At 34.0% G+C, this 18,940-nt stretch overlaps 1 protein-coding gene across 1 annotated transcript in view; it reads right to left on the reverse strand.

The window, feature by feature from the left end:
• Positions 1 to 282: 282 nt before the first annotated feature.
• Positions 283 to 18,940, reverse strand: part of LOC149789259 (SPRY domain-containing protein 7-like) — a 35,586-nt gene continuing 16,928 nt past the window's right edge. The window contains exons 3-5 of the mRNA XM_089975434.1: positions 10,714 to 10,874; positions 7,785 to 7,887; positions 283 to 6,619 (exon numbers count right to left, since the gene is read on the reverse strand). Of these exons, the coding sequence (XP_089831560.1) occupies positions 6,522 to 6,619; positions 7,785 to 7,887; positions 10,714 to 10,874 (362 nt within the window). The 3' untranslated portion in view covers positions 283 to 6,521. The remainder of the gene's footprint in view (positions 6,620 to 7,784; positions 7,888 to 10,713; positions 10,875 to 18,940) is intronic.

The following is an 18,940-nucleotide window of genomic DNA, read 5'->3' on the forward strand; positions in this document are numbered from 1 at the left end:
ATGAGTAGGACAAAATTACAATTAGATACCTCACTAAACTGGGGGCCAGCCACATGGCTAGTTGCTGTGTTTAATAAAATGGTTATTTCTGCAGAAAGTCAGTGAATTGTTAGTATGTCATTAATTTATCAGGTCATACAATGGTCAGTATCATTAATTTATCAGGTCATACAATGGTCAGTATCATTAATTTATCAGGTCATACAATGGTCAGTATCATTAATTTATCAGGTCAGTATAATGAAGCTTGGACCTGAAAAAAGAATAATTTGGACACTGCCATTTCTTAAAAATATCTTTATTTTTTAAAATGATGGAAACAAGCTAAAAAAACAAACATAAAAGTTCATTACATATCACACACTTAGAAGATTATAATAAAAATGGAGAAAGAAAGCATTGTATGATGCATCTGAACTGGAAATGTTTCTGATACATGAAACATCAAATACATGACACTCCCATGTATCTAACAAAGTCTGCTGCACTAAGAACCATATAATAAATGATACTGTTAGATACAACATATTTACCGTAAGACGAAGTTCATTATTGTATACTTCTGTTTGGTATTGCTAATCAGACTTAACTAGGTGAAAGGTAACTGTAATAACACTCAAGTGAATGTATGAGCATTTATTAGTGTGACCCCATGGATCCTCATGTGAGATCAGATTGCTGGAACAATCAGATCAAAGATAATTAATGTCAGTGAATAAACTGACAATATTTATTTAAAGCATTTCATACCCTGATTAGGACATCTGAGTCAGCACATAAAATTGTTGGATAACATAATTTTAAATAATAACCTTTTTTTAAAATTTCATTGTTGGTTAAACAAAAGTCAAATAATAGGAGCAGACTGTTTGTCTCACTAGATGATGATACTTTAATATATTAATTTAATTATGAGCTGAACCACTCCAGTGGCCTAGTGGTTAGAGCATCCACCTCTGATGCAGGAGGTCGTGGGTTCGATCCTTGGCTGAGTCATACCGAAGACTTACAAAAATGGTGCTAACAGCTGCCTGGTGCTCAGCATTAAGAGGTTGGTGTTAGGACTGGTCAGCCTGGTGTCAGGATAATGTGACTGGGTGGGACATCAAGCTAAATGTCTGAGGCATGATGCCCCAGCGCTAGACATCACTATAAATTGTCACATTGCAGACATCGTAGTGATATGACTGATTTTTTTTTAAAGCTACGTTAAAATTCCAAATCACACACACACAAAATTATAAGTTGACATTCCTCGTTTAAACCAAAGTCAAATAATGAAATTATAAACTGACATTCCTTATCAGGCATAAAAAAAATAAAAAATAAATGAAGTCTAGCATGTCTACTGTGCACCTTCTTTGTCTCTGCTTCCTAATCACATTTCATGTACAATATCAACAATACAAATAATCTATTCACTGAATGAACTACTGAACAGTAAAATCAATGGTGGACAAGAAATCAACAACAGCTAACTATAGTTACATATTATATGTTTTACCCAATAGACAATCTCCTAATTGTGAATTTCATGTGCATACTGTACCTTCAAGGGTAAGTTTCTTGGAACACTAATTCTTTCAGTGTTGCTGTTCCATTTTATTTAAGCAAGTACAAAATTCACTCCAGTAGAAATGTTACTTTCTAAAGAAGAACCCACCTTATGCTACATGACAAAGTATAATAACTTATTTAAATCTTATAATGCCTAAATACCTATTTATAAAAGGAAGAAGAAATGTACAAGAATTTACAATTACAATATTCTCACTATGTCAAGATTTGTTGCAAATGGTTTGAAATGCATCAGATGTGGCTTTAAGTATAACCCAGAATTTAGAAGTAACTTGGTCTGTACAGCCCTGGCATTTTTTTCTTCAAAGACTGTTCAAGGAGTTTTCAATGACTTCGAGAATCTTTGTGAACTATTTTTCTTACGGAAATCGCACTTTCTGAATATATGTTTCTTTCTTTATCATTGTGTAAAATTGCGCAAAAGAAGAAAAAGTCTTAAATGTGCCACAACAGTAGACAGGCCTTTGAAATTCTATCACTCATGTAAGATAATGACAGAATATCAAGGAGGACAAAAATCATATACATACATACAGACATATATACATACATATATAGTCACAGACAACATTGTCAACCTTGTCTTTAATATATCTGAGGTTGGTTACATAATCTCAACATGGGTAGGGTTGCAATATATAAATTTGTCAATTTTTTTAAGGCATTAAAAACGTTTTTACTATTGCACCCCTACCCACCAAGAGACTAAGTTTTCAACCTTGCCCTTAACACACACACATATATATATATATATATATATATATATATATATATATATATATGACTTTTTCCCGATATTCTGACAAAAGGCTTGAGACAACAAGGTATGCTACTTCATGTGGTAACTAAATGTTGTGTCTTTTTAGATACCCAATTTTATGACATTTATTTTTATAATTCTATAAAAGCAAATAAAAAAGTCATAAATTTAAAAAATGATACATTGTATTCAGTTTAAATCTTTTGTTTCATCAGAAAATTTCAAGGAGTATTCTCACAAATAAACGAGTTTTTCCACCAATTTCAAGAACTTTTGAAGAAGAAAACCAAGTTTTCAAATTCAAGGAGTTTTCAAGGCAACCCCATTCATTTTAAGATTTTTCAAGGTTTTACAAGCCTTGAGCAGCAAACCATACAACAAGTATCTAACAATGTGGTCTTTGGTTAGTCACATGAAAATGCCAAAAATAGTAAAATATTTTAATTTGCTTTTTCCCCAATTCCAAGTGAAGTAGAAATGTGATAATATGGATCAGTTTCATCTTCCAAAACACCATGAAAAATTCATAAATCTTTTGAAACAACAAATTTTTTTATTAAGGTTTGTCCACGTGCAAAATTCTAACAACACATACATATTTGGCAAGTGATATATTTATATGTCATATAGTAATATATATATATATATATATGTATACACCTGGAATCCTGAAATTCTAATGGCTCTTGCTAATATTTATACCTGGAATCCTGAAATTCTAATGGCTCTTGCTAGTATTTATACCTGGAATCCTGAAATTCTAATGGCTCTTGCTAGTATTTATACCTGGAATCCTGAAATTCTTGCCAGTATTTTTCCCCCCAAAATTAATGTTAAGACCATATCTTTCTATTTGTGACACTTAATTTAAAAAAAAAAACTAAAAGGAGAAGAAATTAGCTGTAGCAAAAAAGAAAACACTGATAAACTTATTTAAAAAATGTACCAGAAAATGTATCATTCTTTGTTCAGGATCTGCTGCTGTTTTATTATTAGTATTATCTTTCCATGATTAACTAGTTTCATCTCAAGCTAATTGTTGCAAATATAATTTTTTTTCTTTCAGAAAACTATATGATAGAATTTGTTTAAATTACAGCATTTTATTCCACTTTAATATTTTTACAAATTAATTAATAATTGACAACAAGCTTACTAACTACATTGAAAATACATAACACCTAATTGACAGGCATTTCCAGTGAAGTCGGAAGTTGAAGTATTTATTTTTTTAGGTCCCCAACTTACTTGCTCTTAGTAGTATTGTTTTTATCTTACGCTGGGCCTAAGCCTCACTTACTTTCTTCCAAATATACGATGTGTTGACACACTGTGACACAAAATAGTTAAAGATCACATGGTATAAGGAACTGTATCTCTCTCAGACCTTTGATATTTGTCAAACACTGGGCATGTCCAACAGGACTGATTTTTATAACAGACTATAAAATGCCAGAACTTACACTGGCAGACGCTCAAATGCATGCTTGAGAATTCTTTTTTTTAACTGATGGTCATACATGGGTACTGATATCATCTTTCACACAAGATGTACTTTTCAACAAGTATGGTGGCACTCTCCAGTTTCGTATTTTGCATAGGGTTAGAATATAAAAGAAAAAGAATTTCCCCAGGTTATACGGGCTATTTAAAAAAGACCTTGCATATCTTTGGTATTGTTCAAAGAACTTTTCATTCCCTTTATTCTGATGTATGGTTGACAGATGTAATATGGGTTATAGAGTATACAGCTTGGCCTTACTCCAGATGTGCATCTTTCAAAAAATGCTAGCTCCACTTCGTCATTTTCACTTCTTGAACTTAGGTAAATTGTAAATAAATGAGCTGATAATTTTGTATATATTTTATATACAGTATTTGATAATTCATTCATTACACTTTCAGAACCTGGTATTGTCTAGCTGGGCAAAATTAATTTTCCCAGTTTTAATATATGCTAGAGATATTATATATTTAGACTAATTCAGGGTGACCTTTTAGCACAAGGGAGCAGTCATTTTAGTTAACAATGTGCTTAGATCATGTACAAATTCCATAAATACAATATCCAAAGAATGTCAGCACATTACATCAAAGTAGCATTGACGTATGCCAACATTCTCTCAACTGTGCATGTTTCAAATGCAAACAACTTCACCTTAAATGTCACTCTCCCAAAAATACATAATAACTGGTGAGCACCCCCTACATAAACAGTATAATGCACCCGCTGCCAGGGCTCAGCACAAGGTAGCATGTTCCCTGCCTCATCTAAGTTTGTCAACTGAACATTTAACTGCAGAAGAAAAGAGGAGTTCCCAAAAATTGCTATGTCACTGTTAGAAAGACACAGAAAAGAAAAAGGTAAAACAACATGTACTGAAATTAAAATGCATGATGAATGCTATGGCTTTGTACAAATGCTCAGCTAAAAAAGGGAATAACAAATCTGATTATTATAGCCAATTATTTGACCCCTAAAGCTTGTATGGTTCTGTTTCAAAGTCAGAGTCCAGCGTTATAATAATGTAACCAGCTTTACAAACTTTGTCCAATGGCCCATGCATACCTGAGTTATAAGAAACTGACATATGCAATATTGACTAGATTTTAACAAAATAAAAAAAGAATTGTGTTAGAATTTGCATAAAGACTTAAAAAATTGAATAAAATACAACTGTGGAAGTATACTGGAATTAGCTCCCTGTGGTAAGACGATTTGTGGGTGGGAGTGGGGATGAGATGAAATGGTATGTGGAGTTGACGTTCAAGAACAATTCACATATTATTTGGAAGTCTGATATATGTATTTATAAAATAAAAGCAACCAGCACTGTACATTTTGTATATGCAAATGAAATTAATTAGTTACTAAGGTAGGAAAAGATCTTTTAATTTAAACATGCTCACGTAGCTGCTAAATATAAAGACCAGAGTCTGCTGTAACCATAAATCCCCAAACAAACTGATTTTTAAAAAAATCTTCAATTCCATGTACATGTAGTGACCATAATTTCATAGTGCTTTCCTTAGTTGATGTATATTTTCATGGAAAAGCCCTGATCAAATACAGTTAGCTTTTACAGAGAAAGTAGCAGAAGAAACCAGCATCCTAAAAAAACAAGAGGCTTGACTTGTATATCATTGTAAAATTAGGTAACATTCCAAACAAAATGCCACTACTTTTGTGCAGGTAAAGCATATTTAATTTTTATTATATTTCAAGTCCTGCAGATTTCATTATACGTGTGTGTATTTTTTAAAAACAAAAGCGCTAGAATGGATTTAATATTCAGGTTAAAGGTGGATAAGTGTTACTCCATGGTTATACACACATCTACAAATGATCACCTCTTGCAACCCCTTTAATTCTCATTTTTAAATGTCGGTTTTATTCCCTGTCATGAAAAAGTTGTTCATCCATTTTAGAATTTGATGTAGTGTAATGTATGACTGTTACAGAAAATGAAGAATGTGACTTTTGCAGCATGTGGATACTGTTATCACTTGGGAATACAATGAACGTGGACATTCCTTCATCTTTGCTGATTAACCTCACGTTTCATAAGAGAATTAACTTTTCATTTAATTGATGAAAAAGGTTTTATCAAATTAAATTGTATATCGCCTATAAGTGTCATTGCCTAAAACAAGATAAACCAAAACTGTCTTTTTCAAAGCATGTCTCAGTAAAAAGATGGATACCAAAGCTTTCTTGATCACAAAAACATAACATGTTAAGTTCACACAAAATGGGTTCAGATAATACAATCTACAACAAAAAATTATTTGAATAATGCAAATACATTCCCTTATTATTTAATAAATTTTGACAAAATAAGTATATTCAATATCATATCATTTAATGGACTAAAACACACTGTAACACGTGCATAAATCAAGATCATGAATTTTCCACCTTATCCGGCATGGTAGAAAATGTATCCCATTAACTTTATTGCATTTGAGATGAGTACTGCAGTTGAGTGCCTTGTCAGGTCAAGGTTTGTGGTCCCACCATAACAGCTTACACATGTATAATTATTCAACCTTTTAAGGTCACACATAATGACTATGGACAGGCTCCGCCCCAGGATATGGGCAGTTAAGCTGCTAAGTAAGTAATGGTATAATATTATATATGTAGATGCTCTTGTAAAACAAGGTCTTGTAGCTAGTAAAATCACAACAACGACTGTTCTATCAAGATGCTGTCAAATCCATCAGGTGGAGTGTGGTAGAAGTTTGTGAAATGGACATCTAGTACAGCTCCATCATCCACTAAAAACAACATAAAACAAACTAGTGACTCTATTGATAACCTGAAAACTATGGCATTAACTTGACAAATTTTAACATATTAGGACATCATAATTCTGGCAAATAATGTTTTACACAGTGAAACTGGCCCTGAAAGCTACATGTACTATTTATTATGAGAAACAACTTGTCTTGAAAGACCAACTGTCTTGAGAGACCAGATTCTCAGCGCACTGATTTATTGATTATATAGTGCTATGACATGTCATGAGATGTTATTGGTCTTGTGAAATCATTATTTTTGGCCCATGGGGTGGTCCTTCAAGACAAAGTACCATACTAGCTTATAAGTCAAGTCCAACTGCAAACTGCACAGACCCAGATCTCCCACTGCATAATGATCCAGCAGATCTGGGTCTGTGCAGTCCGTTAGGAGTAATCAGTAGAACAAACAACATAGACCATGGGTCTCAAACTAAAAACAACCCTGAGGGCCACATGAGGGCATTTTGAACATGCAGGCAACATGTTTCAGTTGCCCGACACAGACCCTGAACTGCAGGAGTATTAGGTTAAGGCAGATCAGGATCTTTGTAGTTTGCAGTTTGACTTGATTTATAAACAAGTAAATATGGTAGACTGTACATAAGAAAATGTGTTGTTTATGACAGAACATTTCACAAACAAGGCTTTGGCAAAATAAAGATAGGGTGAAAAAGTTTTACCTAATAAAAAGCCTAATGGAAAGTGTCTAATGGTATGCAGACTTTAAGTATACACATTTGAAATACTAGTGACAGCCACACACAACAGCAGTGTACCATTGTAGGAAATCAAATGGCATGAAATCCTGAAACTCAGAACTTTAAGAGTGTCTCAGTACTAACATTTGCAACAATTACTGTCAAGTTACACTGACATAAAGATATGATTTAGCCTGGTTTAGGTATATATATATATAATAAAGATTTAAATAATCTGCACCACTATCGACAATGCTTGTGAAATCAATCAGAATTAAAATGATACATGTACAAGTCAACTGAGCCATAAAGAATATCATCAAAATTACTACAATAACTGAACTGAGTGGAACTATAAGATGACACTCAATCAGAGATAATTTAAATGTATTGTAAGAAAATCGAATGAATATTTGGACAGGAAAAATAAACAACATTCTTACCATAAAAAGCCGGAAATATTGTTCCTTTTATTCCTCGAACTGGGCAATTTACGGGTCTTCCATTCAAGAAGAAATTAAGCTCTATATGATCATATGTTATCCCCTGAAATGTACGTTGATACAAAGAAACACTATTAATGCAATGAAATGTACGTTGATTCAAAGAAACACTATTAATGCAATGAAATGTACATTGATACAAAAAAACACTATTAATGCAATGAAATGTACATTGATACAAAGAAACACTATTAATGCAATGAGATGTACGTTGATACAAAGAAACACTTAATGCAATGAACTGTACGTTGATACAATGAAACACTATTAATGCAATGAAATGTACATTGATACAAGGAAACACTATTAATGCAATGAAATGTATGCTGATACAAAGAAACACTATTAATGCAATGAAATGTATGTTGATACAAAGAAACACTATAAAAAAGCAATGAAAAGTGTATTGAGACAAATAGACACTATATAAAAGCAATAAAATTTATATTGATAGAAATGAACACTTATACTGTATAGATATAAAACTAAACTAAACTTGTCTTCGCAAAATATCTAAACTGCTCAATTCCCAAAAGTTTAAAAACTTGTAAAAAGTTGAAAAAAATGTTATAATGGTATGAAAATCTAATTAGGTCATTTATATATGCACACAAACATACCACCAGTATTTTATTTCTTGACTTCAAGAAGTTTTTGCCAAAAATACAAAAATGTGAAGAAATTAAAAATGAAAAAATTGATATTAATGGCCTAAAACCTAATCAGGTCACCTACACACATATAAATATGCTTACGACATTTCAGTTGTCTATGTTGAGTGGTTTTGTGCAATTCTGCTAAATGCAGATGAATAATTGCTTATCTTGGGACAGACATGTATGTGGAATGGTGGGTCATAGGGATAGGACCAAATCACTGGTTTTCACTGAAGCACATTAAGTACATCATTTGCATTGTCTATGGGAGACAAGTGCAACCAACAGCCTGCGACCTTGTTTTATCAGCTTATTTACATCATAAGGTGTGCTTTTGAAATCATGTATCCATCCATGTTCTGGAAGAAGTTGCACATGCTTGGTCTATGGAGTTAACATGGATTTACAAAGTTAGTGTTCTCCAGATGAGGATAATTGTTTACAAATTTAGTGTTTTCCAGATGAGGATGGTTGATTACAAAGTTAGTGTTCTCCAGATGAGGATGGTTGATTACAAAGTTAGTTTTCCAGATGAGGATGGTTGATTACAAAGTTAGTGTTCTCCAGATGAGGATGGTTGATTACAAAGTTAGTGTTCTCCAGATGAGGATGGTCGTTTACAAAGTTACTTCTCTTTCCCAGATGAGGATGGTTGTTTACAAAGTTACTCCTCTTTCCCAGATGAGGATGGTTGTTTACAAATTTAGTGTTTTCCAGCTGAGGATGGTTGTTTAAAAATTTAGTGTTTTTCAGATGAGGATGGTTGTTTACAAAGTTACTCCTCTTTCCCAGATGAGGATGGTTGCTTACAAAGTTAGTGTTTTCCAAATGAAGATGGTTGATTTCAAAGTTAGTTTTCCAGCTGAGGATGGCCGATTACAAATTTAGTGTTTTCCAGATTAGGATGGTTGATTAGAAAGTCAGTTTTCCAGATGAGGATGGTTGATTAGAAAGTTAATTTTCCAGATGAGGATGGTTGATTACAAAGCTACTACTGTTTTCCAGATGAGGATGTTTGATTACAAAGTTAGTTTTCCAGATGAGGATGGTTGATTAGAAAGTTAGTTTTCCAGATGAGGATGGTTGATTACAATGTTAGTTTTCCAGATGAGGATGGTTGATTAGAAAGTTAATTTTCCAGATGAGGATGGTCGATTACAAAGCTACTACTGTTTTCCAGATGAGGATGTTTGATTACAAAGTTAGTTTTCCAGATGAGGATGGTTGATTACAAAGTTAGTTCTCCAGATGAGGATGGTTGATTACAAAGTTACTACTGTTTTTCAGATGAGGATGGTTGATTACAAAGTTACTGTTTTCCAGATGAGGATGGGTGATTACAAAGTTAGTTTTCCAGATGAGGATGGTTGATTACAAAGTTACTACTGTTTTCCAGATGAGGATGGTTGATTACAAAGTTAGTGTTTTCCAGATGAGGATGGTTGAGTACAAAGTTACTACTGTTTTCCAGATGAGGTTGGTTGATTACAAAGTCAGTGTTTTCCAGATGAGTTTCCTACTGTATGTTGCATTTACTTATGTTATATGTCAGCTGATAGCTAAATTAGTTAATGCTGTCTTTTGATTTAATTAATTCATATACATTTCACATTTATCTAAGGCCTGCTGCAGTTGTTGTTACTGTACAACTATCACAGGTGGGTAATGTCTTCACAAATATAAATGTAAATGTTTGATGAGAAATGTTTCTTTGCTGCTATGTAAATTATTGTGATGAATGTTTGTAATAATACTTCCACAATAACTGAATGAACAGTAAAAATACATACACAGACATTGTGGGATGTGTGGATATTTCCCCTCTTAAACACGGTCAAATTTTGGCTTTAAAATCTGGCTCTCCTGCACAAATATGTTATGAGATACCACCAGTCTCTCAACTGTTTTTGCTGGCAAAACAGGTGGTCTCTCAAGACAGGTATAACTTATATGTATATAATATACCAATTAGGAAAGCTCTTTGCCCCTTATCTGCAGAAACCCATGCTTCATTCTGACAGAACCAGCATGTCTCATAAAATCTGTGTTGATGTCATAGAACAAGATTCACTGAATTTTGCAAAATTTAGGTTTGGATTATACCAAGCACCTGTAGTATCTCAAAAATAGTGATCATAAACCATTCGTGATATCAATAAGGTGAGCCTGATTTGGTGAAGATAAATGAAAGTGATCAACATATATATTCTTACCACAACATCCCCTTCTTGCAGGACTTCTGATAATTTTCCTATCTCCTCATTTTTGTAAAAGATCTTCCCATCTTGTCTCAATACCCAGGATTCTGTATCCTCCCCTAATGGAATTTTGTTCACATTGCACTTCCTTGTGGCAAGACCAACACCCCATTTTCCTGGAATACAAACATCAACTACTAGTCAAGTTACAGTAGCAAACATTAAGAAACGTGAAGACAAAACAAAACATACAGCAAGGGGCATATTACATGAATTTCACACTAACAGAGAAGCATTTGGAAGACTAATAAGCATTGGACACTGGCTGTCTAGACGCCAGTCCTTCAGCTGATTCACAAAGTTAAAAAAAAAAATAAACAATAAGATACATAACTACTTCTTTATCTACATGTATTATAGATTATCCCTATGACTGATCAATTATTGAAGCAAAATTAACGTCTCCCACTTACGTCAGACAACGGATGTTTTCCTAAACATTTAGATTTAGAGAAAAAATATCTGGCTAAAAATCGTTTGTGCAAAGACATGTTATACAAAATAATGCAGACTAGTGTTGTCAGCTTACTAAAGATGTCAAAATCTTGTTTAGTGAAGATGGAAGATGTTGGTATTAATGTACATATATTTTTTTAATCTTCCTATAATAATCAAATTCACAGAAATTGGAGAGAAAATGATTCCTGAATCCAAACATTCAAAATCATCAGAAAAACCTGACAGCAGCAGGGAGGATGAACAGACTAAAATAAAGCTTCCTACGGAGGGTGAAAAAAATGCAAGCGTCAATAACACTAAGTGGGGGGTGGGGGTGAACAGACCAATTGTATCTGCACGATAAAGCCATCCTACGATGAGTGAAAAAATACAAGCGTCATTGAGACTTCTAACCAGGCTATTATTTTTGTGTGTGTCAAATATATTTACCTGGGGAGTCACCTCCCTGTGTGTAAAAAATAAAAATGCAGTCAAGTTATGTAATTAAATCATTAATGAAATCAAATAATAATGAGTGATCCTATGCTAACCATGGAATCTTGTACAACTAAACTAGCTCAACAGTGACTAGAGGCAATTAAAAAATATCTTCCAGTCTGTGATTCTGTCAAGCAAAAATTACAAGAGCATCAGGAGTCTCAGGTGGAATTTACAGAAGGTGCAGGACAGTTATTTAAACCAGCTACAAAATCCACTGATATGCTCTTGCTTCCATTAATAAACACAGCTAAATCCACGATAAAATCTGCAATATGAATTAAGGAAACAAAAAAAGATTCTAAGAGAACTTCCAGGTGAAATAGCTGCTGCTCAGCCACAAACACAAAACAAGAAATACTTGATAATATTGACCAGCTTCATTCAGAAGTAGCTGATATAAAGGGTCTTTAACCAGAACCAAAACAAGCAAAAGAAAAAGTTGAGGTGAATGACACATTTTCTGAAGGTAGTATTAACTTCATAAAAAACTTGAAAACTTGAATGAATTATATGCGCTTACTGTGTATAGTTTTGATAACAGAGAAAAACTTTTAAAACCCAAGTATGTTAATCATGTTGTAAATCGTGAAAAATGGTACAAATGGATATTTCACATACATTATGGAGTTGATCGGGCCCAAAATAATGATACAAGATATACTGTATTTAGTAACGGAATAGATAACTATATTAGACAATTACAACAACAAAAATAACATCCACAGCCAGTATTACAACAATCAGGCAAAAATACGGAAAAGGTCTTGCCAATGGCAGTGTTAAAAAAATATAAAAAAACTTCCATTGCCCCATAAACTTTGTCCCAAAAATGTCCTTGCTGATGTTGATCGACTAGAAATTTTAATCGGTGGAAGACGAGCTGGCAATAATTCCTCAGAAATCATTAATGAAGCAGCTGCTATTTGTCAGAGATTATTTACAGGCAGTATCATGGACATTAATGTTTATCGGTCCCTTATTGATGAAATCGCTGATGGTTATTGAGGATATGCAATTAGATCAGTGATAAGAAAATATATGATCATACATAATGCTCAACGTGGACCTGTAACGGTCAGGGTGATAAATTCGCGATTAGCAACATATGAAGTGATCTACAGAGATGGTCTATTTAGAAGGATAGCCCCAAAAGCAATACAGATTGCAAAGCAACTAGGAATGAAGGCTATTGACATTGTTTGTGATAAAGGTATTGGTGCTGTTGCTGGTAAAGCATTCTCAGCAATCAAAGACAGACTAGCACAATTAATAAGCAGACCATCACCAGTAAAATTGCAGCCAGTAAAATTACCCAGCACTGAAGTTATACCTGAAAATGTCAGTAAAATAATATATCAAGCTGCAAATAAAAAACTAGCAGAGTTGGCTGGTGTACCCCTGTCAGAAAAAGAAAAAATGCAACAGCTAGTCTGCTAGTGTAATAGCAGGAAATGGTCTTCATGTTAGACGATAATGTATATAAATAATGTTTAAATGTGTATCTGATCCAGCATTTGACATAGATGCACCAGTTCTCAAGGATGAATCGGTGCGCGATTATAAATATTATTCTTAGGACACATGAGAGCCACATCAGCATGGTTGAATCGAACTGCAAGTTCAGGATACAAGTGAATGTTTCTTACCCACTGAAGCATTTATTGAAGTAGAAGGTGAAATTTTAAAAACAGACATTACTGAATATGGAGCTGATGTTAGAGTTGGTTTTGTTAATAATGGTATTATGTCGTTATTCAACAGTGGTACATACATGATTGACAGAAGAAACATTGAAAAATGCCAGAATGACGTCGACATTGCCATGACAACATTGGATCTAGTAAGATATTCTGATGATTATTCAAGATCAGCATGTCCGTCAATGTTTGCCAAGGACACATCTGACTAAGCTGACAACAGACAGTATAATATAAGTCGACCAAGAAACAATGCCAATGCCACTAACGCTGATGTTTGACCCATGGTTCATATTGCTTCAACTTAGGATTCGCAGCACATTGATCAATGCTGAAGGATCGAAGCAAAAGATTTTCATGTGCAATTCAACTGTCACATATCTTTGGATTTTGCAGAAATGTCAGAAAGGTTATTTTTGGAGCTAAGCACACAGCTGTAGTTGTAAGAAAGGCTACCAACGATGATGCAGTCCGGTGCACTATTGTTGATGTAGGAAACGTAATGCTGAGAAAACTTTCATTGTGGATGCCAACAATGATACCATCATTAACTGAAGAACAACAGTTGCTCACTTTTATGGACTCAGGTGGTAAATCAACATTATCATGGTTGACAATGACCAAAGATAGTGTTCAAAGTAACATTAATGGTCTATTAACATGGTAGTTGTCAAATTGAACAATGCAGAATCAATCCTATTACAGTGCTAAAGTTCTCAATAGCCAATCACAGTCAGAACAATACCACTGCTTCATGAGACTCACTTACAGCGCTTTCATTGGCCAGTCAGTGTCAGAACAGTGACACTGCTTTATGAGACTCTCAACATTAAAGTTCTCACTGGCCAATCATTGTCAGAACAGTGCCACTGCTTCATGAGACTCACTTACAGCGCTAAAGTTCTCACTGGCCAATCATTGTCAGAACAGTGCCACTGCTTCATGAGACTCACTTACAGCGCTAAAGTTCTCATTGGCCAATCATTGTCAGAACAGTGACACTGCTTCATGAGACTCACTTACAGTGCTAAAGTTCTCATTGGCCAATCACTGTCAGAACAGTGCCACTGCTTCATGAGACTCACTTACAGTGCTAAAGTTCTCACTGGCCAATCACTGTCAGAACAGTGCCACTGCTTCATGAGATTTAGTGGGTACCCTTGTCATAAACTCTCACTTAAGTGCTAAAGTTATCTCTGTCTGCTTTATGAGGCATATTTACATATTAATAGTTATTTATAGTATTTACAGCATTTACATACATATATATTTACAGTATTTACAAATTCATACATAAAGATAACTTTAGATTTTTTGCACAACTCTAAATCAACCATGAGAGTGCAAACAGCACCCACCATGTGGTGACATGGCGGGAAGGTGTACATGAATTTAAAGTTATCTGTTGAATTTTGATATTTTGGGTGGACCCCCACTTATAACTGGAACTATATTTCCTATATAGTGACCAATACTTGGAAAAGCTCATCCAGGGTGCATGGCTTATTTTTGTCTGTTTTTCTCTTTTCTTAACTATTATCCTTGACACAGTCTGGAGGGAGCAAGTAACATGACAAAGTCAGAAAAACAAGGATAATTTTTTTACATAGTAACAATAAAATAAAAAGATTTCATTTATAAGTGGTTGTTGTTGTTGTTGTTGTGGGGTTTAATGCCATTTTTCAGCACACGATAGGCCATACATGGTGGCCAGTATTAATGGTGGAGGAAGAACCCGGGAAAACCTTGGAAAGAACCACCAACCCACAAAAAGCTACTGGCAGACTTTCTCACATACCCACATTGGCTGAATCTGAGACTTGAACCTGCACAGACAGAGGTGAGATGGCAGTGATCCGTAACAGATAGCGCTTTAGACCACTCGGCCACTCGGGGCCCTCATTTATAAGTGGAAGTATTTATATAAATTACAAGCGAGGTTACTCTTTAATCTCTCCATTGGAGGGAGCTTTACTTGACAGAGTTATTTCCCTTCACTGAAATTGAACCTTGCCGGGCAAAAGACCTAAACACAACAAAATACATGTACATGTCATATCTAATTCAGTATTTTTTTGTTCTACTTCAGAAGTGGCAGCATACTTAAATATTATGCTTTGTTTGTATTTCTTTGAAAATGCTGATCTATTTATTTCATCTGCAACATGTTGTACTGAAGATGGAAAAATATTAAAATATTTGGCAGTGCATATAATGATGGAAATTCTTTTTCTTCCCATTTCTCTGTATTTGCAGATATAATCGGTCTTGAATTATTTTTATTTTTATTATATTTACCAGTATTTCCAAATCTGAAATTCTGAATTCAACGAATTAATTTCTGGATCTAAATCAATATGTTCATCTTTGATCAGTCCGTGAAAACATTCATCTACAACCTGTGACAGAGATACCTTTTTATCCAGTAGTAAATCTAAGATAAACAGCATTATCAACTGAACAAACTGCTTTTTCTTGTTTACAATTTCTGATGATACCTTCACGTGATGCCTCATAATTTTTAACAATAGGATGTCTTACAAATTTTCTTTGCTCCACTTATATCATAAATATTATTTGCCTAAATTATTATTTTATTACTGGAAAAAATATGTGGGATGCTATCACGAAAATCTAGCGAGAGTCTTCTGCGTTTTTTTTAAACTGGAGAATCATTACCATTATGTTTTTTTAAATAATAATACCATTTCAAAGATCTGTATGTTTTACCGTTGCATTCTACACACAACTGCGATTTTCCCCAGGCTCCATTGTTACATTTCAAACATGGCTTTGGTCCTTGACTTCCTCGTCATACACTTTGCAGTTGATATCCACAAAATTCATTTACACAAGCCCAACAAGAAGTTGCGGATCCAATCATCAACCACTTACACTTAATTTTTGCTTGAATCATTCTACATTATACATTAAAGTTTAAATATATATTTGCCTTAATTATAACATGGAGGAATTTACTAGATTATCTGCAATTAAGCCTTCTCAAGCTAGATTTGATCTTGACAGAATAACCCCTGACTTGTATAGGTGAGCTTTACCAAATAAAACTCTAATCAGTAGTCTCAGTGAAGCTAAGAAAGAATTTTGCAGCAATGGTACGATTCATGTGTGGTCAAAATTCAGAATTAGGCAAGATGATAAACCCCAAATTGATGCTACATTGAATGAACAGCAAGCAAGGACAATTATTAATTATCTTGACGAACAAAGATGATTTTTTAGAATAAAATTTATCATGGCGACAGATGTCGATGTGGTAATGTGACATGGATTATCCGTGACAGATATGATCCTGTTCAAGAAACACACCACGCTGGAGATGTTGTAACGTTAAGTAAAAATTCCAAACCAGGAATGCTGACTGGTATTGACAAACCATTTTATGAATGAGCATATCCTGTGACTGCAGTTGTTTATGCGATATATCTTCTGAAAGATAAGCCAAATTGTGTAGATGAGTGAATTACATAACATTTAACAAACGCGATACATAGAAATGGTCTAACAGATCTTCAATGTAAAAAGGTAAATGAGTGGGCTGAGCATGTCTAGGAACTTTTTTTTGGGAGCTACAATCAACGATGTTGCTGAGCTGGAAAAGAAATTAAAATTTCTGATAAGGGTAAAAACAATAACCGGCACGAGTTTGTACGAATCAAAATATAAATCAAAGGGAGTTGTTGTTGTTGTTGTAGGGTTTAACGCCATTTTCAGCACACGATAGGCTATACATAGCGGCCAGTATTAATGGTAGAGGAAGAACCCGGGATATTTATCGTGCAGACTCTCTTCATGATGAAATGAAAAATCCTGCATTAAAATATACCGATGATGCTGAACAATTACTCTGTAATTGTTTTACCATTCCATCAGTTACTGTTCACATTGCTCAGGAGAGAAATTCATTATAACCGACAAAATTGGAATTTCTTGTTGATGTGCAGCTAAGCTGCACTGAATACAGACACAGCGGATTGTGGAATACTAAATATGATTATATGGATGTTATCTCCATTGATATGGTTGCATGTTATCCTGGAAGTTTTCCTGGAATGGGAGAATGTGCTGAATATTTTAAAAGATTTGGACATCCAACACATGAGATGACCAGAGTTACAATAAATAGACATTTACCAGATTTTGATTTAACTGGATTTGCATGTACTGATCATTTGAGTTTATGGAAAATCTCCATCTGATTGTTTAAGGTTTGGTTTGGTCATCATTTAAAGGAATGCGGTTGGGTTCCAAAAGTGCTAATATGATATATGTTTCATACTGGAATTTTAGCATTGTTGGTTGTAAGTGAAGCAATAGTATCATATCAACCACAGAAACAAGTCTGGTCACCAAAACCTGCTGTAGTTGAGAAAACTATTCTTGATCATAATACAGACGAAGTTGAACATGAAACTAAATTTGCAAAAGATCCTATAAGTCAAATAATTGGTACATTTACACAAGGAGGTTCATATGATCATAAATGACATTGCACAAGATTAATTATCGATGATTCTGAACTTAATTTTATAATTACTGATACAACAGAGAAAGGCACATTTATAAGTTGAAATAATGCTTACGTGCCAGATGGAACGAAATTAGGTACAACTGCAAGCTACACTGATGATGAATCAACACAGTTTACTCATTTAAGATCTTCAATGTTAGCATATGTTTCAATAAATTTATTATCGATGATAACAGATTTCCTGATACCACGGTTAGAATTGCTACAGATTCATTTTTTGTGGATAGGAAATATGTTCATTAAAGATTGGTACCAATTTATCATGGGATGAATGGAGAATAAAAAGAGAAAAAATACATAGTTATTCTTAATTCATCACCAGCACCATCGGTGTATGATCCAGTAACCAGACATAAAACAATTTATCTTAACGGGTGTAGTGGTTCTGGTAAAACAACATGTGCAATTGAATTATTTCAGAATTTTGATATGGTTTTTTGATGCCTACACATAAACTCGGCAGAGAAATGAAAGAGCATGGAGTGAAATCTCATACTTATCATAGGTTCTCCTGAGCAAATGGGCGAAAATCATATTCCTAAAAAAAATATTTGGGATGAAATATGCACGGTGTCGCTAAATGTATTAAAAATACTTCTTGATTGGTTATTGACTCAAAATACTGCTGTAACTACCACCCTTTGCTGGATTAACTCCGCATGACTAACTAAAAAAGTTTGTAGATTATTGAGATAACTGATGATTACTGAGCACCTGATCCAAAATACAACCAGATAAAATTCAGTGTGAAATAATGAGTGAAGTAAGTCCAGAAACTCCTATGAATGATTTTTGGTATATGTGGAGACCAATGATTTGATAGTTGCAAGTAGAAAGATAGTTCGTGATACAATTCAACAGCAACTATTTCTGTTGCATAAAGTAAAGTTTTAAGATTTACCTCTACTATTGTGCATCACCCGACAGATACATGACTGCTGAAGCTGAGATTCCAAGATGCTTGGTAGAACCAAGGAAACAAAAATTCGTTCTG

The sequence above is a fragment of the Sinohyriopsis cumingii genome, chromosome 11 (genome assembly GCF_028554795.1).
Source record: "Sinohyriopsis cumingii isolate HCF-2022 chromosome 11, ASM2855479v2, whole genome shotgun sequence".
NCBI classification, from domain to species: domain Eukaryota; kingdom Metazoa; phylum Mollusca; class Bivalvia; order Unionida; family Unionidae; genus Sinohyriopsis; species Sinohyriopsis cumingii.